Source organism: Onychostoma macrolepis, chromosome 14 (genome assembly GCF_012432095.1).
Source record: "Onychostoma macrolepis isolate SWU-2019 chromosome 14, ASM1243209v1, whole genome shotgun sequence".
Taxonomy (NCBI): domain Eukaryota; kingdom Metazoa; phylum Chordata; class Actinopteri; order Cypriniformes; family Cyprinidae; genus Onychostoma; species Onychostoma macrolepis.
Genome location: NC_081168.1, coordinates 10226397 through 10253496, shown reverse-complemented (window position 1 = coordinate 10253496; position 27100 = coordinate 10226397). Strand labels below are relative to the sequence as shown.

The following is a 27100-nucleotide window of genomic DNA, read 5'->3' as shown; positions in this document are numbered from 1 at the left end:
CACTACACTGTTTGTTTTGGTATGCCACTTTATTTCCCTTGAAAATAAAGACAAATATATTTGACAGTCAGAGGCAGGTTGTAAAATAAAGGGGAAAAGAAAACGCTAAGTTGCAAGAATGCTGAAATCAGCCTCAAAACAAACCACTTTAATGTTACTGTATGTAACATATTGGTAATAATAATAATATATATATATTTTTTAACTTTTATATGAAGGTCAAATTAATCTGTCTTTTATGTGTAGATCTTAAAATATGAAAATCCATCATAACATATTGTTACATTACACGTATGATAATATAAACATAAACAACTGCAATATTTATTTTGTGAAATTTTCAGTTTACCATTTCCACAACAAAAAGTTCTACTGATAAAACTTTTTTTTTGTGTGTGTGTATTGACAGCTACTCGGTTACAACAAAAAGATGTATAAAGAAAATGTGATTATTTTTATTGTGTGTAATTTCCAGTCAAATGAATATTTAAAATTTAATAATAATGTTGAAAATTATGCAAAACGTGTGAGTTTTTAGGGGGAAAATATATTTTAAATATGTTGTTATTTCCAGACATTATAGACGCATAATTTGAAATGCCGTAGGAAAGGCCAAAGTTATTATAATTAACTTAAACTAAACCTCAAGTAAAATAAACATTAACTGAAATAAAATAAAATGTTTTTTATATATATTTTATATCAGCCCTATTTTATATTTTATAATTTCTAACTTATTAAAAATATATTTTATATATTAGCTAGTTGCCATGGCAACACTTCTCATTTTAGCATTTGATGTACTAAAATAACTAAAATGAAAAATGAAAAAAAAAATACAAAAAAATATATAGAGATCATTTAAAAAACTTAAAACACACAAAAAGCAAACAAAAATAAAAGCAAACTAAATTAAAAACAAATTCAATACATTATATTAAAAATCTCAATGATACGAAGATGTTTGTTGGTTCAGAAAACCACTGAGAAATGCAAAGAAATGGTATTTGAAGACGCAGTCATAAAATCTAATTCTGGATTATGCTGGTTTCAGCAGTCACGAAGCATCTTTGGGTTTGTAATTGTGAATCAAATAGGAAATCACAACTCATCAAATACAAAATCGACATTTTAAAAAATATGTTTGTGATTATATAAAATTAATCAAATGCTCACTGAAATGCTGGTGTGATTATCTGTTTATTGTTATGTGGTGGCCAAAAATATGAAATCTTCATACTCTTCATACTATACTATTGAGCTACTGTACCTCAAGCCAGAGTTAATATGGGACATGCAAACAGAATCCCTTCCCTCTTTTAAAACTTGAGTTCTGGAGGTGGATCAAAGGCTCACAGAGATGAGGAGCGATGTGGAGCTTTTCTTTGTCCTCTCTCTTTCTCTCTCTGCCTCTCCTTCTCTCAGGGGCTTTTGACTGTGGATGATAAATAATGGAAGTCATATGTAGCCTAGGGCTACACAGAACACAGCATCTGTGAAATCAAAACTCCCAGATCAAAAGATTAAAATGTGGAAACTAGTCATGGAAAACATAGAAACAATAACGACAGAGTGAGCGTATGTAGGTTCATGCTTCTTCACATGCGATTATTGCAAGCAGCCTGTGTATGCTTTGACTATATTGTTGATTTATACTGTGCAATTCAATAGCCTATCCATAAGATTACAAAATTGTGATTGGCTAAGTCAATCTTATGCTTCAACAGACAATTCCATTATCTTTAGATGCCATGAAAAACCTTTCCTCGCTCCTGTCAGTGGGTTCTGAACTCTATAATGCAAAGCCAATCTCCAGTTTTTTTTCTTGACCCTTGTGGTCATTCTGTGTACTGCAACAGGAAGCAATATTCAAAATATTTATCAACACTATTTGTAAGTTGCAATAAAAAGATACAAAAGCTGTCACTAGGATGGGACCTTTTGCATATTAGTACCTTAAAAGTACATACAGTGCTTGTTGTGCTACAGGCGTCCCGAGTTCGAATTCTGATTCGAGGACCTTTCCCAATCCCGCCCCCTATCTTTCTCCCATTTCACTTCCTGTTAGTTCTGAGCTGTCCTGTAATAAAAGGTGAAAATGACACAAATAAATATTTGTTTTTATTTAAAATACATATTAATACCAAAAGTGTACATATTAGTACAGAAGTGGTAGTACCTTTTGAAAAAGGTACTACCAGATTGACAAATTTTGTACCTTTCTTTTTGAGAGTGCATTATAAACTTCTGATTTTATTAAAAAAAATAATAATAATAAATAAATAAAATAAAATAAAAAAATACTAAGCTATAATAATAAAACCAAAATCAATATTATAATTTCTCTGCATTATGTTACGTGAACAGTATCAATTTGACAAGGGCTCTCAGGCCCTTGTCTATCATGGCTTCCCAATAATCCCCATCCACTTGATTGGCTCTATGACACTCTCTCCTCTCCACCTGTAGCTGGTGTGTGGTGAGCGCACTGGTGCCGTTGTCCTGTGGCTGCCGTCGCATCATCCAAGTGGATGCTGCACACTGGTGGTGGTTGAGGAGAGACCCCCCCACATGATTGTAAAGCGCTTTGGGTGTATTGCAATACACATTAAAGCGCTATATAAATGCCTCATTCATTCATTCATTCATATGCAATAACAGTCATTTTACAATTATTAAGCATTTGCATATGTGTGGGTTTTTATTTTTATTTTTGAGTATCATATTTGATACATCAGGCTTTTATGGCTCACATGTAGCTCAATTTTATTCAAAAGCAACTGAGCAAAAATTAAAATAAAAATAAATGAAATGAAATTAATTTTTTTTTAAATCCAATTTGGTTGAGTTGCTGATATTTGATCAAAACGATTAAAAGGTCAAATTAAATTCTGTTAACTTGCAATGTAAACCAATGAGTACTTTAAAGCAGTATAACAGAATACATATAATACATACAGTGTGTGCAGAATTATTAGGCAAGTTGATATTCTGGTCATATTTTTTTTCCAAGAACATTTTACCAATTCCAAACCACATCAATCTTAATAACTACTATTGATTTTGTATTTAATAATTTATAAGTGATATATAATTGTCCATGAAGGCTGATAGTCAGAAACTTCTTATTTCAGGTGTGCAGAATTATTAGGCAGGTTTTCCTTTACAGATAAAATGAGCCCAAAAAGAGATTGAACTCAAGAATAAAAGTTAAAAAAATTATTAAATGCTCATGAGAAGGATGCAATACTAATGCAATAATAGAATTAGCAAAGTTAAGGCATGACCATTGGGCAGCGAAATGCTCATTGGGTCAGCAAGGTCAGAAAAAACAGGTGGAGAAGAAAAGACACGTTAAATGCAAAAGAATTAAGAATTAAGGTGAAGAATTAGTTGAGAAACCATCAGGAACCATTTAGTTTCCAGCACCATCCTTTTCCAGAACTGCAACCTTCCTGTCAGGTTCTCGGAGACTTTGCTTGGGTAAAAAAATATTTAAAATGGCCCTCACTTAATAAGAATAACATGCTGAAGTGTTGTGAAATCAACATGATCTCACAGAATTCCGTGTAATGATCACGGACTTAATTAACCTCCGAATCTGTGGTGGTATCACGGAATCGCCGAAAATTCCGTGCTGGGCTCACAGAAGGCATCAGCCGTGGTCCATGCACGGATTCACTGGTTCAACACCAGCGCTGCATCGGACCACGTAAAAAGAGTGACTCCGATGCAGTTATACTTTCACTGGAGTACCTGACCTCACCCCTACCCTAAACCTACCCAGTTCTGAACAATAATGATGACGATAAATGTCCCAGTATCGCGTCGGCATATTGATGCTAAGGGTTTCCGTGCGTGGTTCACGGCTGATGCCTGTGACTGACCCCATCACGGAATTTTCGGCGATTCCGTGATGCCACCACAGATTCGGAGGTTAATTAAGTCCGTGAACATTACACGGAATTCTGTGAGATCATGTTGTGTGAAATACATGAAGACTGATTTTGTATAGGATTTATGGACAGATAAGTTGTGAGTGACTCTTGAAGGACCAGCATCACATCCTCTTGTACCACTGTTTGAAGAATTTATCTTCCAGAATCTGGCAGTAAGTTTTAGGAGCTCATTTTTAATCAATCCTGCAAGACAGACTTTTCAGGATAGGAGATGAACTAAAATGAGCTCCTAAAACTTACTGCCAGATTCTGGAAGATAAATTCTTCAAACAGTGGTACAAGAGGATGTGATGCTGGTCCTTCAAGAGTCACTCACAACTTATATGTCCATAAATCCTATACAAAATCAGTCTTCATGTATTTCACAACACTTCAGCATGTTATTCTTATTAAGTGAGGGCCATTTTAAATATTTTTTACCCAAGCAAAGTCTCCGAGAACCTGACAGGAAGGTTGCAGTTCTGGAAAATGATGGTGCTGGAAACTAAATGGTTCCTGATGGTTTCTCAACTAATTCTTCACCTTAATTCTTTTGCATTTAACATGTCTTTTCTTCTCCACCTGTTTTTTCTGACCTTGCTGACCCAATGAGCATTTCGCTGCCCAATGGTCATGCCTTAACTTTGCTAATTCTATTATTGCATTAGTATTGCATCCTTCTCATGGGCATTTAATAATTTTTTTAACTTTTATTCTTGAGTTCAATCTCTTTTTTGGCTCATTTTATCTGTAAAGGAAAACCTGCCTAATAATTCAGCAAACCTGAAATAAGAAGTTTCTGACTATCAGCCTTCATGGACAATTATATATCACTTACAAATTATTAAATACAAAATCAATAGTAGTTATTAAGATTGATGTGGTTTGGAATTGGTAAAATGTTCTTGGAAAAAAAATATGACCAGAATATCAACTTGCCTAATAATTCTGCACACAGTGTACATGTCAGTTGTCACTCTATATCTCCTCCTTGTCTAAGTAAAATATTTAGTTATATTTATTTAACTGCTTAATTTTATGATCAAAGCTCTGCAGCTTTTTCTGGTGTAAAACATACAGTATAATGCAATGCAACTCCATGATGATTGAGAGACATACAAATAAAAGCTTGATGTATTATACTTAATATATTACACATTTACTTTTTTTATTAAAAAAAGTATGGACAATCAAGTAAACTCACTATTTTTGCAAACACCCTCCATTTGTCCTGTATTCTAAATGTTGTATTTGTAGCAGCTTTCTCTTCTTAAAAACTGCAATAGTGTGTTGGAAAATCACAGCAAACATAATTAAAAAAAAGAAATCCTTAAACAGGTGGTCAAGCTCAAAGACGCTCTGTGAGACACACTGCCACTCAGAGGACATTGGCAAAACTGTACTTTGTTCATTTATTGATCGCAGGGCGTTGCTGGAATGTTCACAAGATTTAGTTGAATGGGGTCTTTTAAAGGTTGTTATTGATCATTGAACACCTCTAGATTTAATATCCACATTCTTCCAATAGGGCTTTATGTTTTTATTGTGTGAACTGTTGCTGTGCATATGTATATATATGCATGCCGATGAGTGAATATGTAGAAGTTAACCTCCATTTTTGAAAACATCATGTTTTGAGGCGTAAGGAGAATATGAATCAGATTTTTCCTGAAGTGACACTGTGTTTTGTGTGTGTATGTGTGTGCTCTTGACATTTCAAACAGAGCTGAGGTGTGTGTGTGTGTGTGTGTGTGTGTGTGTGGTGATGTGGGAGGCTGTGTCATTTTTTTTCCTCACCCACACCATCATCTACACAGTCAAACCATGTCTGGGTAACCATTGTGGAATCCCTGTTGCATAGCAACACATCTCCAACACATTCCAGACAAGTGTTACTTCTGTTTTGCAGCCAGCCTCATTCACGTCTCTCCTCGGTGTTGCTCTTTCCTTCACCGTGAGCATGACGAAATGCTAAACACTTTAACTAAAAAAAAAATTACCTTGTTTCATTACGTTAATAATATATAATGAATGGTATTTAACATTTAAGGCACATTGTTTGCACTTATTTTCTCACAAGTGTTGTAAATGACCTTGTTGTGAATAACAGCTCATTCTTCCTAGTTATACTGACTGGAGTTGATTTATATCTAGATAGGCATGTGTTATTGTATGAAGAATGTCAATCAGGGTGAGAGAGCTCATCTGATACAGTGATGGTGAAGAAGAAAGGTGATAAAGATGAGTAGTGAATTGTTTGAAACAATCAGGTGTCACACATGACCTCTGGTGTTCAGATTAATATTTGTCTTTCAATCTGTTTGAGTGTTTGACAGTAGATTACTTTATTTAAAATTCTTAAAAATGTTGATACCGTTTTTATTAAATTTATTTTTGGTTAATTTTATTAAAAATTAAGCAGCACAACAGTTTCCAACACTGATAATAAATCAGCATATTAATAAATCAGAATGATATCTGAAGGATCATGTGACGCTGATGAAAATTCAGCTTTGCATCACAGGAATAAATTATATTTTAAAGTATAATAAAATATTAAAAAACTGATGGTTTAAACTGTAATAATATTTCACAATATTGCTGTTTTTTTGTTTGTTTGTTTTGTTTTTTCTATTTTCGATCAAATAAATGCAGCCTTGATGAGCAAAAGATACATCTTTAAAAAAACATAAAAACTCTTGCTGATTCCATACTTTTGAACGGCAATGTTGTGCCATCTTTAAGAAACAACCACTTTGCATGTGGAATGAATGAATGACAGAACTGAGTGCTTTATCTAGCTCTGTTTGCAAACAGTCTGTGGGTTTGCTGTCAGATTCAATATAGTTTTTAACTCCCGCCTTCCTTAAATAGCAGCCTTTTTGCAAAGTTTGCAATACATTGTGACATATTCCAAACAATCCAAGCCACACAAACTGTTGGGATCAAACCGAAATGATCAGATGCCATTCTCCATTTTACGGCACATTTGTTTTTGTAGGTCACCATAACTGAGTGAGCAAGCCAATTTTCTGATCAAATAGGCATCATTGACGTGTAGATATTATGGGCAGTTATGTTGATGCATTCATCTGACTGAGATCAAAAAATTGTGGCAGTTCAGATGTTTTTAGCAGCTTAGTTTCAATGAAAGATCTTTTTGTACAGAGACAGGGGTGTGAGGGAGTTTTGAAGCCCCATTCTTTGATTTTCAAAGGAATTAATAATTTTATTCAGAAAGGATGATTTAAACTCATTAAATGTGACAGTAAAGATTTTTACATTAATACAATATATATATATATATATATATATATATTTGAAATAAATGCTATTATTTTAGCGTTCTATTGATCAAAGATGTTATCATGGTTTCTATTAAAATATTAAATTATAACACAGCTGTTTTCACCATTGATAATAATAATAAGAAATGTCACTTGAGCAGAAAATGTGTAATTGCTGAAGATGCTGAAAATTCAGTTTTACCATCACAGAAATAAATTGCATTTGAAAATATATTCAAATATAAAACTGATATTTTAAATTGTAATAATATTTAATGTTATGTTTTTGATCTCTTTCTGATTAAATAAATGCAGTCTTTGTGATCATAAGAGACTAAAAATTCTAACCAACCCCAACTTTTGATCAATCACTTCAAAGAAAATTGGATTCCTCATGACAGCAATTTTAATATTTTGAAAAATACAAATAATATATTTTGTGTCACTTTGCATTCTATTTTGAATAGGTTGTATTCAACATTTTTTCCCCTTAGTTCTGCACAAACCTTGACATTTTTTAATCTAATGAGTCCATTGATTTTCAGTTTTAGTTCTGTCAATATGAAGCAGTGGAGCAGGTAGCAGACAAGGTTTGTGCTTGTTTGAATGAGTAGCCTTCTGGATATGAATACATATACACACATCACGTCCAAGTTATTGACCTGGAATGCTAGACTGTTTCATTCTATTATTTTATTTCCACTTGAGGCTCTCAACATTATTGCAGTAGAGAGAGTTATATTTCGTTTTTCTGTGAATGTACAGTAGCAAAGTAATTTGTCTTTGGTCCTTCAAGTTGGATATTCCTGCAGTTGGAATTTATGTAGGACAGAGAAATCCTTTCATTAACAATCTCTATGGATGTATGAAAAAGATATTGTTAAAAAGGAGGGGAAACAATATAGAGGAGAGTGTATGGTCATGATTTGCACACCTGCGCACTCCTCCCCAAATGTAAGGTTTCTAATGGTTTCTAATGGTCTGAAGGAGCATATGGGTAAAGTGCTCAATGTTATTAGGCTATAGCTCTTGCTGAGAGCAAGGATTTGGGTTACAGGAGCATGCTTGTTCAAATGGCAAGAGAACCATTTATTTTATCTAGGGGCACAGCCTCTTCACAGCATGCTAAAAGTGCAGCACAAACAAACTGGCCAAATTAAAACGGCAAGCCATGCAGAAAATCCCTTAATGTCCAGAGGTGAGCCCACCGCTGCCTGAAAATGTAGGAGTGGGCTGTAATAAACTGGAGATCGTGAGAGAAAAATACCGTTTCATTTGAACTATTGGATGAACTTCGCCAGCAGGTGTAAGGATATGTTGATTCACACAGTTCATCACAAATTAAACTAATGAATAAGCTGTTTTGCCTTATTAAAATGCGCAGTCGTGTGATTGTAGGCCTATTAAACCTTGATTTCAACTTACCTTTATGTAATGTTATTTACTACCATAATACGTGGACAAAAATCCATGATGCACTTTTTATTTCTTTAGTGTAGCATTGGATGTAGCAGGTTTCTTTACTTGAATGAAGTGTACTTGTGCCATCTTGTGGACAGCATAATAATATCTGATTACGCTACCATTTTAATAATTGTGGTTTAAGGATCTTAAAGAATGTTTCATTAAATACCTTAAGTCTCCTTCTCGTTGAGTTATATAACAAATGTTATAAAATGTTATAAGTTTCATTATTTTTAAAGATTTCTAAGCGGAACCCATGTGAACTCCAAACCTTTTCTCGGAAACACGGAACGGTTTTAGTGTGACACCAAAATGGCCGCGCACTAGAAAGTGGTCAAATCGTTTAAATAGTATACGAAGGGTCATGCTGTCTCCGTTTGTACAGAAACAACAACAACTATAATTTGTCACCAGAATTAAAGGTATTTTGTATAGCAGTCAAATGGCTTTGTTCAGCGATGTTTGCCGTAGTGTTCGCACGCTGCTGGGTCAATGTCAGCGATCGACGGCTGCAGCGGCGTGGACTCACTGTCAATCATGTGAGTAACAGAACTAGAGCCTTCAACTATATCACTTTACTCTCTGCTGCACGTGTTTACATTAATATGGGCGACACGGAACGAGTTTAAAGCAGTAGATTTGTAGATACACAATTTGATCTCTATTATGAGATTGTAATTGTAATATATAATTAATTTGTTTGTTTGTCTTCTAATCTCAGAGAACAATCCGTTTTGGACCTAAAGCAAATGAAGTAACAAGAAAAGAAAACAACTGATTTAATATTAATATGATTTTGATTCATCCCAGTGACTCGAATCTTGAGTCCGTTTATCAAAAAGATTCCATTACTTATACTGAACTATTTCAAGAATTTTCCCACTCAAATTGACTTTTTATTTTTTTTTTTTACCAGCAAAATGTATCTATCATGTCTAACATATAATTGAAAACTATTTTATTTTCATACGTTAACAACTGGGTGACTTATGAACAATTCGTTCACTTAAAAGACTTGTTTACAGTTCCTATAAGAAAATTTGACCTTTTGTGCAAAGGAGTTTCAAAGTGGTTATCATTATCATTTATTTGATTGACAAAATGATATTTAAAAAAAAAAAAGAGAGAGAACTATTTCTGTTTGTTTTACATTGAACAGCTTTTCCCCTAATATAATATATATATAACTCAAATAATATGCACTTAAAATTAGAGACGGATCCATTTCAACACGGATACAAAAGCATCACTTGGTTTAAACCTCTCAAAGGATCTGTAGATTTAATTCATAAACCATATTTATGATGTGTCTCTTCCCACCAGCTCGTAATTACAGTCAGACAGCACCTGAGCCAGAACCAGTGATTAGTGATAATGAAGCCATCAATAAAACATTTGTTAACCGAAACCCAAGAAACCTGGAACAGATGGCCCTGGCAGTGAAGGATCGAGGCTGGGCTACAGTGTGGCCCTCCAGACAATATTATCACAGGTTTGTAAGCATTCCAATATCAGATCAAACTGATCAAAATTTTGCATTAAATTGATCAAATGACAGTAAAGACTTAAGATGCATTCCTAGAGCTATATGTGATTAATAAAACATCTACAAAGTTTTGCTGAGCACGACTAACAACATCATCTTAAAAGCCTTTTCCAGATAGAAAAACAAATGTACACTGTGCATGAATATTGAATTGGTACCATTTTGTTCTATGCCGTTCCTCCCTCAGGTTGGTGTTCAGGCGCACACAGCATCATATCACAGCTGAGGTATACTCGAATGACTCAGTAGATCCAGTGCTGTCCTGCTCCACGAAGGAGTGGGCATTGAAGCGTGAGCTGAGCTCCACACGCTCTGTAGCAGCTTGTCGTGCCGTAGGTGAGGTGCTTGCTCAGCGGTGTTGTGAAGCAGGCATCACACGCATTGTTTATCGAGAGGTACCGTGGAAGTTTCGATCAGAGTCGGTGAGTTTTTTTCAATACTTTTTTAGGTATTATACATTAATGGTGGAAATACATAGACTAATTCATGCCATTTTTTTCCCCCACTGCAGAATCAGACATTCTGGACAGCCATGAAAGAGGGTGGCGTCGTGCTTGGTGAACCAAGGCGAAAATTCATTTGAGTTGCAGCAACATTTTTTTTTCTTTCTTTTTATCATTACTGTTCTGAAATGTGGCATTTGTCTGTAAATATAAATATTCTCACATTCAAACTGTGTATTTATTGAGTCGATTACAGAAGGGTCCTCAACACATCGTAGTAATTTGATTATTGGGATATAAATATTTGGTTTGACAGTGAAATGATTTTCAGTTTGATTCAAACGTGATTTTTGTAAACTAAAGATACTTCAGTTACTTTTAAAAGTATTTGTATAGTTCTTCAAATTCTTTTCCTGATTTGTTTCAGGCAAGAAAAAAAGACACAATACTTTGTACTAAATGACACTACTGTGCAAAAAAAAAAAAAAATGGGGCCAGTATGATTTTTTTTTTTTTAAATCTCAGGAGGATGTTAAATTGATCAAAAGTGAGCATATACATTTGTAATGGGACAAAAAAGGTAGAAGCTTTCTATTCATCAATCCTATGGTTTCCACAAAAATATTAAACAGCAGGACTGTTTTCACCATTGAAAAGAAATGTTTCTTAAGCACAAAATCAGCATATTAGAATGTCAAATGATCCTTCAGAAACCAATGAAGACTGGAGTAATGGCCGCTGAAAATATATTTAAAATATAATAAAATAGAAACCATTTTTTTTGCAATAGTATTTCACAATAATACTGTTTTTTCTTTATTCTTATCAAATAAATGCAGCCTTGATGAGCTAAAGAGACTTCTTTCAAGAATATTTAAAAAATCTTACTGACCCTACACATTTGAACAGTAGTCTAGGTGAGTTAGTAGTGGCCCTGCTTTGGTGCTTTATTAAAATTCATATTTTAAAATAGTTACAACAAATTGTGTACTACAATTCTGAAATCCATTTGACTAACAAAGACAGTTAATTATTTCTCATATTTTACATTTATACAGTTGTATTGGCTTGATTTTTAATCAGTCCACTGCACATACATTATTGCTTAGCTGTAATATATAATACAGGTCCAGCTCAATAAATTAGAATGTTGTGGAAAAGTTCATTTATTTCAGTAATTCAACTCAAATTGTGAAACTCGTGTATTAAATAAATTCAATGCACACAGACTGAAGTAGTTTAAGTCTTTGGTTCTTTTAATTGTGATGATTTTGGCTCACATTTAACAAAAACCCACCAATTCACTATCTCAACAAATTAGAATACTTCATAAAACTAATTTAAAAAAAAAACATGTTTAGTGAATTGTTGGCCTTCTGGAAAGTATGTTAATTTCCTGTATATGTACTCAATACTTGGTAGGGGCTCCTTTTGCTTTAATTACTGCCTCAATTCAGTGTGGCATAGAGGTGATCAGTTTGTGGCACTGCTGAGGTGGTATGGAAGCCCAGGTTTCTTTGACAGTGGCCTTCAGCTCATCTGCATTTTTTGGTCTCTTGTTTCTCATTTTCCTCTTGACAATACCCCATAGATTTTCCACTCCATAGCCCGTACCCCATAGGTTCAGGTCTGGTGAGTTTGCTGGCAAGTCAAGCACACCAACACCATGGTCATTTAACCAACATTTGGTGCTTTTGGCAGTGTGGGCAGGTGCCAAATCCTGCTGGAAAATGAAACCAGCATCTTTAAAAAGCTGGTCAGCAGAAGGAAGCATGAATGTGCTCCAAAATTTCTTGGTAAACGGGTGCAGTGACTTTGGTTTTCAAAAAACACAATGGACCAACACCAGCAGATGACACTTCACCCCAAATCATCACAGACTGTGGAAACTTAACACTGGACTTCAAGCAACTTGGGCTATGAGCTTCTCCACCCTTCCTCCAGACTCTAGGACCTTGGTTTCCAAATGAAATACAAAACTTGCTCTCATCTGAAAAGAGGACTTTGGACCACTGGGCAACAGTCCAGTTCTTCTCCTTATCCCAGGTAAGACGCCTCTGACGTTGTCTGTGGTTCAGGAGTGGCTTAACAAGAGGAATACGACAACTGTAGCCAAATTCCTTGACCCCAGCCTCAGTCCATTCCTTGTGAAGTTCACCCAAATTCTTGAATCGATTTTGCTTGACAATCCTCATAAGGCTGCGGTTCTCTCGGTTGGTTGTGCATCTTTTTCCTTCCACTCAACTTTCTGTTAACATGCTTGGATACAGCACTCTGTGAACAGCCAGCTTCTTTGGCAATGAATGTTTGTGGCTTACCCTCCTTGTGAAGGGTGTCAATGATTGTCTTCAGGACAACTGTCAGATCAGCAGTCTTCCCCATGATTGTGTAGCCTAGTGAACCAAACTGAGAGACCATTTTGAAGGCTCAGGAAACCTTTGCAGGTGTTTTGAGTTGATTAGCTGATCGGCATGTCACCATATTATAATTTGTTGAGATAGTGAATTGGTGGGTTTTTGTTAAATGTGAGGCAAAATCATCACAATTAAAAGAACCAAAGACTTAAACTACTTCAGTCTGTGTGCATTGAATTTATTTAATACACGAGTTTCACAATTTAAGTTGAATTACTGAAATAAATGAACCTTTCCACGACATTCTAATTTATTGAGATGCACCTGTATATACCCTGTTTATCTGGCCAAATAATGAAGTCTTGTTGTATACAGCTTAGTTGCTGTATTTTAAAATTTAGCAAAGACGCATTTCCAGTAATATATGTAAAGCACTAATATATATATGAATTTTCACATATACACGTGTGTATAAATATACACACACAAAATTTTACAGTAGCATTATTAAGAATTGGAATATCTTACAACCTGCAACACTCAGTGTGATACAAAAACAATCCATGAGAGTTTCCATTAGATATTTCTCAAGCCCCCATTATAAATTCATTTTAATTTTTATAGCACAGACAACTTTGTATATCAAATTAAAAAGATACATTTTCAGATCAGTCATAAATAGAAAAAGCAACAGCAACCTTGACTTGATATTTAACGCCACCTGATACCAACAATGGAAATGTGAGTTACATAATAATAAAATGTATCACTGTTTTTGAAGTTGTCTAAGGCATGGCACATTATACACTAGGTGAGGAAACTCAGCACTTTGAAGGCTGTAGGTCATCATTTATCACTAATACACATAATTTAAGACATTCTAGTGGAAAATAACTGCAAAACCAGTGGTGCCTCAATACTAGAAACATTCCACAACATAACTTTGGTTTCACAACATTGGCACTTTGTGCAATGACAGTATACACATTTCAACAAATGTTTTACAGCAGATTGTATAGCTATACTTTATACATACAGGACTCATGCTTCACAAAGACAGGCTTACATACAGTACAAACAGCATGCATACAGTCTGATATTTGAGACATCATGCAAAGACACAAATCAACCACCCCTAGGGCTAAAGACACATGTATTATGTAGGAGTTAGTTGAGTTAGTTTTAACTGCACAAATATTAAAACCAACAAATGTAGTTATTTTGGTCCACCTCTATCAACTAAAGGCACTGAACCATCATGCAGAATGATTGAAACAGCAGAGACGGTTAAATAACTGGCACGTGTTTTAGGAAAATACTCAGGTTTCTTCTCAGGTTTTGTTTCCTCCATACTGTACAGGTTAAAACAAATATTAAACAACATCTGCTTAATTTAAAAAGACATGAAAATAGCTCCAAGTGTTAAAAACATATGATATAGCATGAGTAGCTACATCACTGTCTAGAAACTACTCTACCATTCATAAGTTTGGGGTCAGTAAGATTTTGTTTTTGAAGTCTCTTATGCTTACCAAGGCTATATTTATTTGATAAAAATACAGTAAAAACAGTAATGCTGCAAAATATTATTGCAATTTAAAATAACTGGTTTCTAGTTAAATATATATTAAAAAGTAATTTATTTCTGAAATATTATTCCAGTCTTTAGTGTCACATGATCTTTTAGAAATTGTAATATTTGGTGATCAAAAACATTTCTTATTATCATCAACATTATAACGGTACCCGTGATACATTTTTTTTTAGAAAGTTAAGAAACAGCACTTATTTGAAATGTTATAAATGTCACTTTCAATCAATTTAATGCATCCTTGCTGAATAAAATCACCGATTTCTTACGGACCCCAACGTTTTGAATGGTAGTATACATGAAACAATAAAAAGATTAAATCCTTGATTGCTTTCTCTACACTTTTTGACCTACTGATCTCAACAGAGGCAGCATAAAGCTTCACATTCATGGAGAAGAAACAGCTATAAAGTAGATTTATTGCATAGGACTCCTAAAACGAGTGGATCACACTCTTATTCATTTATTAAAAAGAACATGAAACAATGCTATCAAGAGGAATAGTTCATGTTTCTGTATAATTACATGAGAGATAACAGCCATAGAGAAATACTCCACTCGCACTATAATACCATACAAAAATCTGTGAAGTAAACTGAATTTTATGGCTCAGTATGAAGGTGCAAAGGATACAGAGATTTCAAAAGGCACAATGTGACATTTTGAATGATAATGCTCTGAGGAAAACAGTTCCTTTATCAATACTCACTTGACAAGTGGTGGCTGATTTTTTTTTTTTTCAACAATCCACCTTAACTGACCACAGTTTATGAGTTTTGGGCTAGATGGACAGGTGAGGGAAAAATTAGTGGGATATCCATTGATATGTAACCATGTGTTTTTATATGTTGCCTCAAAGTGAAATTACCTAAATGAGCCTCAATACAGCAACAATATGAATAAATTCCCTAATTTTATTCTGCAATGACTCATAAGAACTTGGAATGATACAATCAGAAGGATAAGACTTGTGCAAGAATGTCTCTTATATTAGCATCCCTGTTTGTGTTCTTTTTCCTCACCTTTAAACTTTTAAATATTCCTCTTTCTCCATATTCCTTAACACGGCCCCTTTGTTAAAGTGCTTCAGAGACCAGCTTCGTCCTGGTTTGTGTTGTGTGACTGTCTGCTGCTTGGTTCAGGAGAAACATCAACATGGGCTCTCTGATAAGTCAAGCCTCTTCTTCCGTGACTCCGCCTTCGTTGTGCAGGAGAAAGTCTCTGACAGATAGCGAACTAAACAACAGGAGTTCTTCAGTTAATGTTTGTTTGCATGCGTTTTCACTTGATTTTTTAATCAGTTTTGCATTCCAACCAAGACTTTCTTTTCCTCACCTCTTTATCTAGGCCTCTGTCCTCATCGTCAAGCTGAATAGACTGCATAAGAGAGAACAAATCCATCCTGCCACTTCTGCTTGGGCTAGATGACACCTAGGGTTAAAGTTTTGCAAACATTTAAAAAACTGCTTCACGAAAACACAAATCATTATTTAAAACACACCCTGCATGTATGTATAGATACAGAAAACATCTTGGTCACGTTTACATTTTCTTCTGCCACTGGCCATAATTTCTAACCTTGAAATCAGGATTAAGCAAAAAATAATATCTTCAGATTCATTCATATATGTGGAAATCGGCTGAGACCTGAACAAGTAGTTGTAACCAGTCTCAGAGGAAGATAGGAATCATATCTTTGTGGCAGTTTTTCTGGTAATTAAGGGAGAATTCAAGACTTCTTCACCCATACAAATGCAATGCCAAATGATATACCATGAGTGAGAAAGTGTGATGCGGTAGAGAAAAACATGCACTATTTTTTGGAACCAGCACCCCAGAAGTAGAAAGGAACAAGTATTGGATTTCATTCAGCAAATATGATGCAGGATGGTGCAATAATAAAGAAAACCACATTAGCATCTGGAAGGCCTTTAAAATGGTCAAGTGCAATGAATTTAAACTGTCGGCCTCTGAGAGCTCTAACCTTATCACTTTCTTGTACAGTAATAAGTGGGTTGGATGTAGCTGTATCTGCCCCAGACGTGTCGGGAACACTCTCCTCCAACTGCTCATCAAAGACCTGAGAATTGCAGAGGCATAGAAATAAACATATGAAGAGTTTATTTGCAAAAACTCAGTTTTCAAAAATCATGTTTTTTCATTGTGCATTCCATTTAATCTCAATCAAACTGCAGTCGGGTTATTTTGATTAGGTAAAAAAAATAATAATAAAAAAAAAAATACAGCTAACTAACACAATAAAAACATGATAACATAAGAAAAAAAACATGATTTTTGATGTTGTTGCAAGTAAACTCATATACATTTTGGTACAACTAATTTGGAAACTAAAGAGAAACTGAGATGCTTCAAAATCAAATGTTATATGACATTTTCTTACATCTGTTTCCTCCTCATTACTGCTCTCCTCTTCTGGGCTCTCTGAGTCTTCCTCTTTCTGTTCATGTTCACTCCCTGTAGCTGCTTCGCTGTGGTCAGATGGCTGGCGGACTTCTGGCTTGGACTTCCTCCTCCAGAGGGCACTGTGGCGCTGTTTACTGCATGGTACAATGTGACATTTGGAATGGAATTCAGCACTTGTTACTGAAAAGTGTACACTGTTCTGCTTTTTTTAAATACCGGTAGTATATAAAACAAAAATTGAATTATTGACCTAATTCTGCGAGTGGTTTCAATTTATCACAGATTTTCTTTTTAAGGCTATTTATCCATTTTTGTCCAATTCTGTGTAAAAATGTCTTGACAGCCCAACTAAATGAGTCAAGAAAGAGACAGCAGCTGACAATACTTCCAATACATTTTGGAAAATTTTTCTTATGCATGCAATATGCTGCAGAAAGTTGGCATTTAACAACTTGTGTCTATGAATGTGTATTTTATACATATATTGGAAGTCTTTTATTTAAATATAATTGTAGTAAACAGTTTATGCTGCAGCCGAACAATCAGAATATAGTATTTCAGAAAGCTTGCTAATACATACACCACCGTTCAATGAAATTCAGTAGTTAGGGGTCAGTGAGATTTATTTTGAAAGAAATTAATACTTTTGATTAATTCAGTGCATCCTTGCTAAATAAAAGTCACAAAAGATTTCTATTTCAATTAAATGCTGTTTATTGCTGCTTTTGAACTTTCTAAAAAATGTATCCTGATGAAAAAAAAGTATCATTCCTGAGCAGCAAATAGCATATAAGAATGATTTCTAAAGGATCATGTGACACTGAAGACTGAAGTAATGACTGCTAAAAAGCTTGGCCATCACAGAAGTAAATTACATTTCAAAATATATTAAAACAGTTAAATTGTAATATTTCATATTATTACTGTTTTACTGTACTTTTGATCAATTAAATGCAGCTGTGACTGTTTGAGATCAGTTTGTGTATCTACGCTATTCAGTTCCCTCAAGTACACACATGGTTGAACAATACACCAGACTTGACTTGACTTGTCTGTATCTGAACATCCATTGAGATACTACACAAGTGGAAAATGTCAGTATTTCTGTGTGAATGCTTGTTTTGCAAGTATGAAGACTGATCTAAGTACAGCACCATTAAGAGAGTGCAAGTCACCTGGCACTGAGGATGCCGCTGTATGTATGCAGCTGTTTCAGGAAACCTTCATTGGGCTGCACTATAGACCGTCTTTCTCTCACATGGTTGAGGGCATGGTCTAATGTCCAGCCCTGCTGCTTCATCAGGTAAGCAATTACTGTGGAGGCAGAGCGAGAGACGCCCATCTTACAATGTACCAGTATGGCCTGTCCACTCTTCCTGTATCATCATCAGTGCAAAACAACGACACATAATATATTAGAATGAGACAGAGTAAAAAAAGACAATATTTTTCATAGGGGGTTAAGTACAGCATACTGCAAACACAGAAACTAAGAGGAGTGTATATGTGTGTGTGTGTGTGTGTGTGTGTGTGTGTGTGTGTGTGTGTGTGTTGAGCACCTTGCTTCACTGATGAACATGTATGTGTTGTTCCAGTATGAGAGTAGGTCGGTTGCTTCCACATCGTAAACTCTAATATTCATATAGGTGAAGGATTCTGGGAAAAAGTTGTCAATCTCCATGGTAACATTCAGGATGTAGCCCACACTACCAAAAACAAAAAACATAAAAATAGTTATTTTTATTTGTCTGCTTCAGAAAATATTACTTTAGAAGGATAACGAATTTCAGTTATTTAAAATACATTAATTAGACCCTTAAATAAAAATACTAAAATTATCTTTAATAATTCTAATCATAAGTAAATTTAATTTGTATACTTGTTCTTCTGTAGTTCTTCAAAGTTGGCAGCATTCCATTCAGAACCCTTTTTGAAAAAAAGGACAAGTAAATGACAGTGTATTTCCAACAGTATAGCAGACAAGACAAATGTCAACACTCACCAAGTAAAGGTAGTCCAAGATTCTGGAAGGTTTGTCCATCTGTGCCATTGTGACCATCATCTCATTGTCAATATACTCTTTGTAGTCCTTCATGTCTATGCCTATTCTGGACTCCATGGCTGTTCTCACCTACAAACAGAAAGACTGACTGTAGCTCAACTGTATGGTGCTAGGAACTCCACGATCATGGGTTTAGGATACAAATCACATTAAAATGGCAAGTCACATGGTTTACAACGCTTACAAGCATCAAATCAAGCTTCTCACTAAACGATTGCCTGAATGCTGCTGATGTTCATACCACAATGATTCTCTGGATAAGACAACAAGCCCAGGCACATTAACTTTGAGTCAGTTCTAGAAGAAGAGAGTCTTTAAAAGGTGTGTCTTCAGGCTTGCACTACTGTTCAAATGTCTGGGATCAGTCAAGGTTTTTTTTTTTTGAATGATATTAATATTTCTATTCAGCAGGGGCACGTTTAATTTATCAAAGTGACAGTAAAAGCTTTTATAATAAGAAAAAACTAAGATCAGCATAACAGAATGATTTCTGAAGGATCATGTGACACTAAGACTGGAGTACTGGCTGCTGAAAATTCAGCTTTGCCAGGAATAAAATTATATATTTAAAATATATTCAAATAGAATGCAGCTATTTAAAATGGTAACGATTTCACAGTTTCAGAATATTAATATTTTACTGTATTTTTTAAGTAAACGGTGACCATAAGACAATTCTTTCAAAATTATATATATATATATATATATATACTTTGAATAACCTTAAAGGGGTCATATTAAATAAATCCAGTCCACTTACTGAAAATAAGCTGCAAAAACATGCAAATTGTGAAATGTTTTGCAACCTGTCGCAATGCAATACTGGCTTTTGCAAAGTGATTTTTAACAGGTGTTTTACCTGTATTATTTTTTTCAAAGTGCAGATGATATTTGCACACATATGGTTTTAAAGTAAACATGAAATCCATTATCCATAAGGAAGTGACTGGATCATGAAAAGTGGTTTATAGGTGACTAGAGGGAAGAGCTTGGTGACGTTGTGGGACATTGCTTGAAAAGCAGAGTAAAGCCATACTCGCTTTCATTTTACCTGCTTTGAGGTAATGTTTTCCAAGTCCTCAGTCCTCATGATATCTCGAAGTTGGGCTTTGATCTCCTTCTCCACTGACTCCCGATTTGATGATGAACGTGCTCCGGTGTCCCTCCTGACTGACTCTAGGCCAGTCATGGCCGCCCATTCATTAAGGCAGTGCTGGTCAGATTCCACGTTCTCTCTGTAATGTTGTGCCCACTCCAGCCCGCAGCCTGGTATGACAGCCCCACGCACGGCCCGTTCACAGCAGCCATGCAGCGCCTGCAACACTGACCTTGAGCAAAGTGAAAGTGACATACAAGAGAGTGCTGTGAACAAGCAATCAACAAACCACAAACACATTTACAAGTCACAGAGCTAACTTGGAGGATTTAGGCAGATGTCTAACAGGGTACATGTAACTGACTAAGGACAAGAATAAAGACAAATAGCAAAATAGCAAAATAGCATTACAACTTAAAACAAAGATTTAAGTGTGTGAAGGCTGCAAGACCAAAGTCACACTGCATGCCGTTGATGGTTGAGGAAATTCTGTTTCCTCAGCATTTCCTGCTTTAAAACTTACCACATCGTCTGAATGGACACAGGCTTAAAGATCCGTGTCACTTCTGCAGATGTCACACTGAAACCTCTGTAAGAGAAACGAGTGAAACAAGCTTTCAGAAAAGCAGAACTCTGAGGCTGAGGCTTTAACAGTGTCTAAAGTTCTGCAGAGCTGTGCAGATAAATTATAAAGTGGAAACTTTTCCATTCAACCCAAGCACAGTTCTATTTTGTTTTAAATGTTATTTACTTTTTTAATTTTATATTCAGTTACAGTTATATTTAGTTTAGTGTTGACTGTTTTCTATTTTTCTAAAGAAACAAAACCTTTGTATTTGAGCTCCCTTCAATTTACAAACCGCATTAAAAGCGTATGCAAGAGTTGGCTTTGATGATAAGATAATGATATCATGATTGCTCCACATAGTACTGTTTTTGCTTTCCCTGCTATTATCATCATATGTTTGTACTTGATTAGTTGACTTCTGGTGAGAATGATTCAGTCTTATGTTCTTACCCATCTCCATCAAGGTAAACCTGTGTGTCACTCCATAATGGCAAGACAAGTCCAATAGTGCACACATCACTGAGGAAGAGTAAAGAGAGAAAAAATAAGTGAGAAGTTCCTTGACAGGCTTACTGTAATATTCTGCAATTTTATTTAAAATTTGCTAAAAGTTTATATTTAAAGAGATAGTTCACCAAAAATGTAAAACATAAATATTTTTCATATGTCTAAAATACATTTTAAGAAATGTCTCAGCATTTTTTGTCAACACACAAAAACCCAATGGCTACCAACGCTATTCAAAATAACTTAAAGTATTGCAGGCTTAGAATGAAAACTAGTATGACGACACAAATGTCATTTTTGGTTGAATGATCCCTTTAAAACTGCAACTAAACATGCATGTTAGTAAAATATCTGCACATTCCATCTCCAAAAAAGTAGAATGTTAAAAATAAAAACACTCTCCTTGATTCAGCTGTTTGTGAACAGATGTTATTAAAAATGCAACAGTTTTTAGTCTAGATATACAAATATTTAATAGGTATGTTCCAAATACAATTGGAATATTTCCAGATTTATCTCTAAATTATTAAGTCATCATTAACAGCTTTTATTTCATCAGTTTATAAAGACGTGCTACCTGTTTAACCCTGGGAAGTCCATGCCAAGTAGTAGACTCTCCTGTCTTTTGTTAAGTGTGCCGACTATTAGCAAATACCTCACTCTGACTGGGCTCACTGACTCCAAACGCACAGCCTGAGGTAGGGAGAAAGGGAAATTCAGGTACATTGTAAATGAATCAGACATAGAATTCATTAGAATCATTTAAAATTACTGAGCAATTAAAATGAGATTATAATTCAAGCAGTGACAAGCACAGCACCCATGTTCTATAATCGTGTTTTTTTTTTTTTTTAAATACACAGATTTACCTAGCAAATTGTGTTGTGTGTAACTGTTTTCTTAAAGTCAACACAAAGCTATTGTCATTTCTGTATAGCAGAAGGTGGAACAAACTACAGTGTCTCCAGAAACCACATTGCAGAACTTGTGACGCTGCATATGCAAAACATGGGTGTCTAATATACACAGGCACTAAGTACAAACACTTCCATATTAATCAGTGTCAAACAGACAAAAATAGTGTAAATGCATGAGATATTTTCATATCCATTAATTTTCCAGTCATTTGTGATTATAAAATTCATTTTGTAGAGGCTGTGTTTAATTTGGAGACCCTGAGCATGAAAAGGCAGTGTAGTAAAACAAGAGTGTGTTGAGGAAATCCTAACCAGTTTGACTGTGTCTTCTGGTCGTAGTAATGAAATCATTGCATGCAAATGTCTGCGCTGAGTGTCAGAGGCTCGGCCTCCTTGCCTAGGACCTAGCAGAGAGGGTACGGTATCTTCATGTAATCCCTCCCTCTCTTCCTCTTCCACCAGGAGCACTGCCCCCTTAACCAGGGCGAAACTTTCTCTGGTGTGTGGAAATAAAAAAATTAATCCGTTACGCATTTCGTGAGGAAACACTATATACACTAAAATACACATGCATGATTAAAGCTGTATCACAAACAATTACCTTTTCTGAAGTCTTCCTCTTCTTGGAATAGGCTCATCCTTAAAAATAAAATGAAGTCGATTACAATAGATTGAATTAGAAGTTACAGGACATTATAACTCTAAGACTCTGTAAACTCTCATTTTTGATTTGTCCAGAGAATGGTGATGTTAAAAATGAGTGGTGGGTGAATTGATTATGTGATGCACTTAATTGCAAACAGACACCAGGAGATTCTGCTTGACTCCTCTGGATCATCTTTTTAGCCTTTTTTCTCACCCATAACTCACTCTGAGATGAGTGACTGGGTAAAAAAAAGAAAAAACAGAAAAAAGGAAACCTGTAAACACAATGACAAGGCGTTTTGATAAAATTGCCAACTGTAGTGCAGTGACAGTATGATAAGACACTGAGGAAGCTCATACTAAAGACGATAAACAGAGAGAAAGAAATAAAGTGAGAGAGGAAGACAGCGAGAAGGACACCAAAGAGGCTGTTATCGGTGCTTCTATGGAATGAAAGAGGAGACAGTAACATTACCTGTTATGTGACTGACGTGTCCAGACAGAGACAAGAAGAAAAAGAAGAGAGGGGGTGGAGAGGAGGGGCAATGAGGTTTTAGGTTAAAGCTCCTGTGAGACTTTACTCAAAATAGTCTGAACATAGTGTGTTATAGAAGATACATAGTTTGCATCGGTTATGGATGAAATCTCGTGTTATATAATAAATACAAAGCCTACCAATCAACCAATAGAGACAGAGAACGATTACTTGGCATTGTCCAATAGCTCTCAAGAACAGCAATCAAAGTTATCAGGCATTTTGGCTCTTTAGCAGAACCCTCATATAATCCTTGGGCTTTTTTTGGAACAGCGTGGAATGGATTCTCATATTCAGATTCACAGCAAATTTGGAAAGCATCTGGAGTGCTACCAAGAAGACATTCCTCCTAATTATGCATAAACTTGTGTACAGAAAAAGGTGTAGAGTAACTGGACACACATGGAGGGAGTGGGAGTAGAGTGAAAGAATGTGTGGAGAACTGCAACTGACATACAAAACGTTCAGATCGCCTTCTGGGGCATTTTAGAAATTAACATTTTCATTAGGTGCAATAAAACTCACCGGTGTCGTGGAAATAGATGGCGTTCTGTGCAAGGTCAGCAAAGCCATTCCACAGCCGGTTATCCTGCTTTAACACCGGCAGACGAGTCACAGCAGCTCAACAGAATGCTTGCAAGTTTCCTGGGTTGAGTAGGACACAAATAACACAAACTGATGAATGCAATACTAAAAGATATTTATAGTGCAACTAGACTGGATTACTACAGAGCAGACTCAGAATCTGTAATAACATCCAGATATTTCAGCCAACGATATGCCCTTTCTACAAAAATGGTACAAAACAGGGCCTGAAACTAATTTTAAAAAATAAATAAATTAAGAACTAAAAGAAAGGAGATGCTTAACCTTCAGAAAGTGTTTATTATCAACCTCAGGAGGTCAAAATTTGTGAGCCATTTATTTTCCATTCATTTTCTATGGGGTTGGTTTCATCCTAGAAAGAAACTTTTATTTAACACTACAACTTCTGTGCAAATTCTGAAAATAAAATAAAATAATTTTCTATATTTTCTTTTATTGTAAGAAAATGTAAAACACAATATGTGGGACTAATTATGTTAATAATTATAAACAGTTTTTAATAATTAATGGGCTACTAGTGCAGTCAAATTATTAATCGCCTCCAAAATAAAAGTTGTTGTTTACATAATATATGTATGTGTACGGTGTTTATTTATTATGTATATATATGAATACACACACAAACGGTAGGCCTATATATTATTAAAATATTTACACTATTGTATATAAAATATATAAACATAACATTTTTTATTAAATATATACATGCGTGTGTTTGTATTTATATATACATAAGAAATATACACAGTACACACTCATTATGTAAACAGATCTCAGGTCAGAAGGTCAAGACCTCTAAAGTGGGAACAAATTCTCGTTTATAATATACAAATATTAAAATAATAACAATAATAATACTGAAAATATTACCAAGTTAGGCGTCAAAACAAAATAAACAAAATAAGTTTGTGGCTTTGATGTCTTCAAATTCAAAGAACGCCAGAGTGTATCGTAATAGTGTAACGTGCCATAAATTCCCGACACATAAGTAAATCACGTAACGTAACAGATAACCGAAATTAAACAGTCAAATGGTTCTGCGGTCTAAGATGGAGACATGCCGTGTATTTCTTCGCCATATCCATGACACACCATAATACAACGCGCAACCGATCCCACATACTCTGAAATGTCACAATATGTTTTCGATATGTTGAATATGTGGATGAGGATTGTAATTATAGCGTAGTAACGCGGCTGTGCGCGTCAGGTTCATTCAGTCTACAATATAGCAGTTCAAGCATTTGCTGTTTTACAAGACAAACTTGTAATCTTTGCATGTTAGATATTTCAGTTTCATCGCTGCCTTGAAAAAAATGTCTCAATAAAGTATGCCACATACCTAATATCCTGCTAATATGTCTGTAGGCTGATGCTTTATGCTTATGTAGCTCCAACACAGCTGTGTTTTAACCAACAACAGACTCGAGGCTTGTCATTTCCAGTTCCTTAAGAAAAGCAAAGGAGGGCGGATTAAACATGGAGAGTTCGCTTACCTGATGCGCTGAAACGCGGCGAAATTACAAGGATTCCCTCCTAACTGATTCTTCCTCGAGAAATCGTGTTAGTTATTTTGATCTTATGACCACAACTTTTGCATTGGTCCAAAATCCATTTAAAGGGGAAGGCAGATTACTATATCATGAAACCAGGAAGACTTATTCTCGGCCGAGAAGAGTAAATGTGCCCTTAAATGGAAGAGGCGGATCGGGAGTAGGCTAATTCGTCTATTAAAGCGACAGAGACATACAGTCATGGCCAAAAATATCGGCACCCTTGGTAAATATGATCAAAGAAGGCTGTGGAAATTAATCTGCATTGTTAATCCTTTTGATCTTTTATTTAAAAAATTCACAACAATCTAACCTTTCATTGGATAATAAGAATTTAAAATGGGGGAAAATATCATTATGAAATAAATGTTTTTTTTTCTCTCTAATACACATTGGCTACAATTAACGGCACCCTTTTATTCAATACTTTTTGAAACCTCCATTTGCCAGTTTAACAGCTCTAGATTTTCTCCTATAATGCCTGATGAGGTTAGAGAACACCTGACAAGAGATCAGAGACCATTCCTTCATCCAGAATCACTCCAGACCCTTTAGATTCCCAGCTCCATGTTGGTGCTTCTTCTCTTCAGTTCACTCATTTTCTATAGGGTTCAGGTCAGAGGACTGGAATGGCCAGCAGAAGCTTGGTTTTGTGTTCAGTGACCCATTTTTGTGTTGTTTTTGAGGTTTGTGTTTGGATTATTGTACAGTTGGAAGATCCAAACATGGCCCATTATAAGATTTCTAACAGAGTCAGTCACTTATTGATTTTTTTTATCTGTTGGTATTTGATAGAATCCATGATGCCATGTGTCTAAACAAGATGTCCAGGACCTCCAGCAGAAATATAGGCCCACAACATCAAAAATACAGCAGTATATTTCATTGTACACATGGGGTACTTTTTATCCCTGTGTTCACCAAACCCATCTTGAGTGTTTGCTGCTAAAAAGCTCATTTTTTAGTTTCATCTGACCATAGAAGCCAAGCCAGTCCCATTTGAAGTTCCAGTCGTGTCTGATAACTGAATATGCTGGAGTTTGTTTTTGGATGAGTGAGGAGAATTTTTATTGAAAACCTCTCAAACAACATGTGGTGATGTAGGTGCTGTTTGACAATTTTTTTCTTTTTGGTTTTCTAACCCCGAGACTCAACTATTTTCTGCAATTCTACAGCTGTGGTCCTTAAAGAGTCTTTAGCCACTCAAACTCTCCTTCTCACCGTGCATTAGGACCATAGACTGTAAAAAAAATGGACGTGGTGTCCGTGACGTCACTCGTAGGTTGAAGAGCATTTTTGAAGCCTAAAGTGGGCGGAGCCGACCGCCGCCATCTTGGAAGCGCGTCACTCCTGGATAATCGAAAATGGACAAAAAGGCGGGAGGTGGGTGAAGCTGAGCTGATGCAAAGTCCGTCATGCAAAGACTAAACACCAGTGTTGCCAACTTAGCAATTTTGTTGCTAAATTTAGCAACTTTTCAGACTACCCTAGCAACTTTTTCTTCCAAAAGCACCTAGCAACAAATTTAGCAATTTTTTAAAATTTATCTGGCAACTTTTAGCAA

At 35.4% G+C, this 27100-nt stretch overlaps 2 protein-coding genes across 5 annotated transcripts; one reads left to right on the top strand and one right to left on the bottom strand.

Moving 5' to 3' along the window:
• The first annotated feature begins 8963 nt into the window (after positions 1–8963).
• mrpl18 (mitochondrial ribosomal protein L18) lies at positions 8964–10937 on the top strand. The gene is made up of 4 exons (XM_058798218.1): positions 8964–9228; positions 10013–10181; positions 10423–10657; positions 10747–10937. Exons 1-4 carry the CDS (start codon positions 9132–9134, stop codon positions 10816–10818), a joined length of 573 nt encoding a protein of 190 aa, XP_058654201.1. The 5' UTR covers positions 8964–9131; the 3' UTR covers positions 10819–10937.
• Positions 10938–13253: 2316 nt separating this feature from the next.
• Positions 13254–25656, bottom strand: si:ch211-203d1.3 (protein phosphatase Slingshot homolog). Of its 4 annotated transcripts, XR_009274221.1 has the most exons (17): positions 25480–25656; positions 23903–24022; positions 22799–22836; positions 22510–22693; positions 21858–21973; positions 21224–21292; positions 20729–20794; positions 20161–20437; positions 19050–19178; positions 18927–18973; positions 18607–18753; positions 18223–18423; positions 17025–17181; positions 16608–16703; positions 15959–16054; positions 15646–15859; positions 13254–15404 (listed from the first exon to the last, which is right to left on the bottom strand). XR_009274221.1 is itself a non-coding variant. In XM_058798416.1 (16 exons), exons 2-16 carry the CDS (start codon positions 23948–23950, stop codon positions 15710–15712), a joined length of 1821 nt encoding a protein of 606 aa, XP_058654399.1. In that variant the 5' UTR covers positions 23951–24022; positions 25480–25656; the 3' UTR covers positions 13254–15709. The 4 variants fall into 4 exon arrangements, 3 of the variants coding, with proteins under 3 accessions (XP_058654399.1, XP_058654400.1, XP_058654401.1); XM_058798416.1 differs by having other exon boundaries at positions 13254–15859; XM_058798417.1 differs by lacking the exon at positions 25480–25656 and adding an exon at positions 25326–25473 and having other exon boundaries at positions 13254–15859.
• Positions 25657–27100: the final 1444 nt, after the last annotated feature.

Bases quoted from the DNA above. Each gene is read 5' to 3' on its own strand.
- mrpl18 (XM_058798218.1), top strand. From the start codon at position 9,132: ATGGCTTTGTTCAGCGATGTTTGCCGTAGTGTTCGCACGCTGCTGGGT. The intron at 9,229-10,012 runs GTGAGTAACAGA...TCTTCCCACCAG, and splicing joins GTGGACTCACTGTCAATCAT to CTCGTAATTACAGTCAGACA. The intron at 10,658-10,746 runs GTGAGTTTTTTT...CCCCCACTGCAG, and splicing joins GGAAGTTTCGATCAGAGTCG to AATCAGACATTCTGGACAGC.
- si:ch211-203d1.3 (XM_058798416.1), bottom strand. From the start codon at position 23,950: ATGGCTTTGCTGACCTTGCACAGAACGCCATCTATTTCCACGACACCG. The intron at 21,974-22,509 runs GTTAGGATTTCC...TCCCTACCTCAG, and splicing joins CAGAAGACACAGTCAAACTG to GCTGTGCGTTTGGAGTCAGT. The intron at 16,704-17,024 runs GTAAGAAAATGT...TGCAATTCTCAG, and splicing joins GTAATGAGGAGGAAACAGAT to GTCTTTGATGAGCAGTTGGA.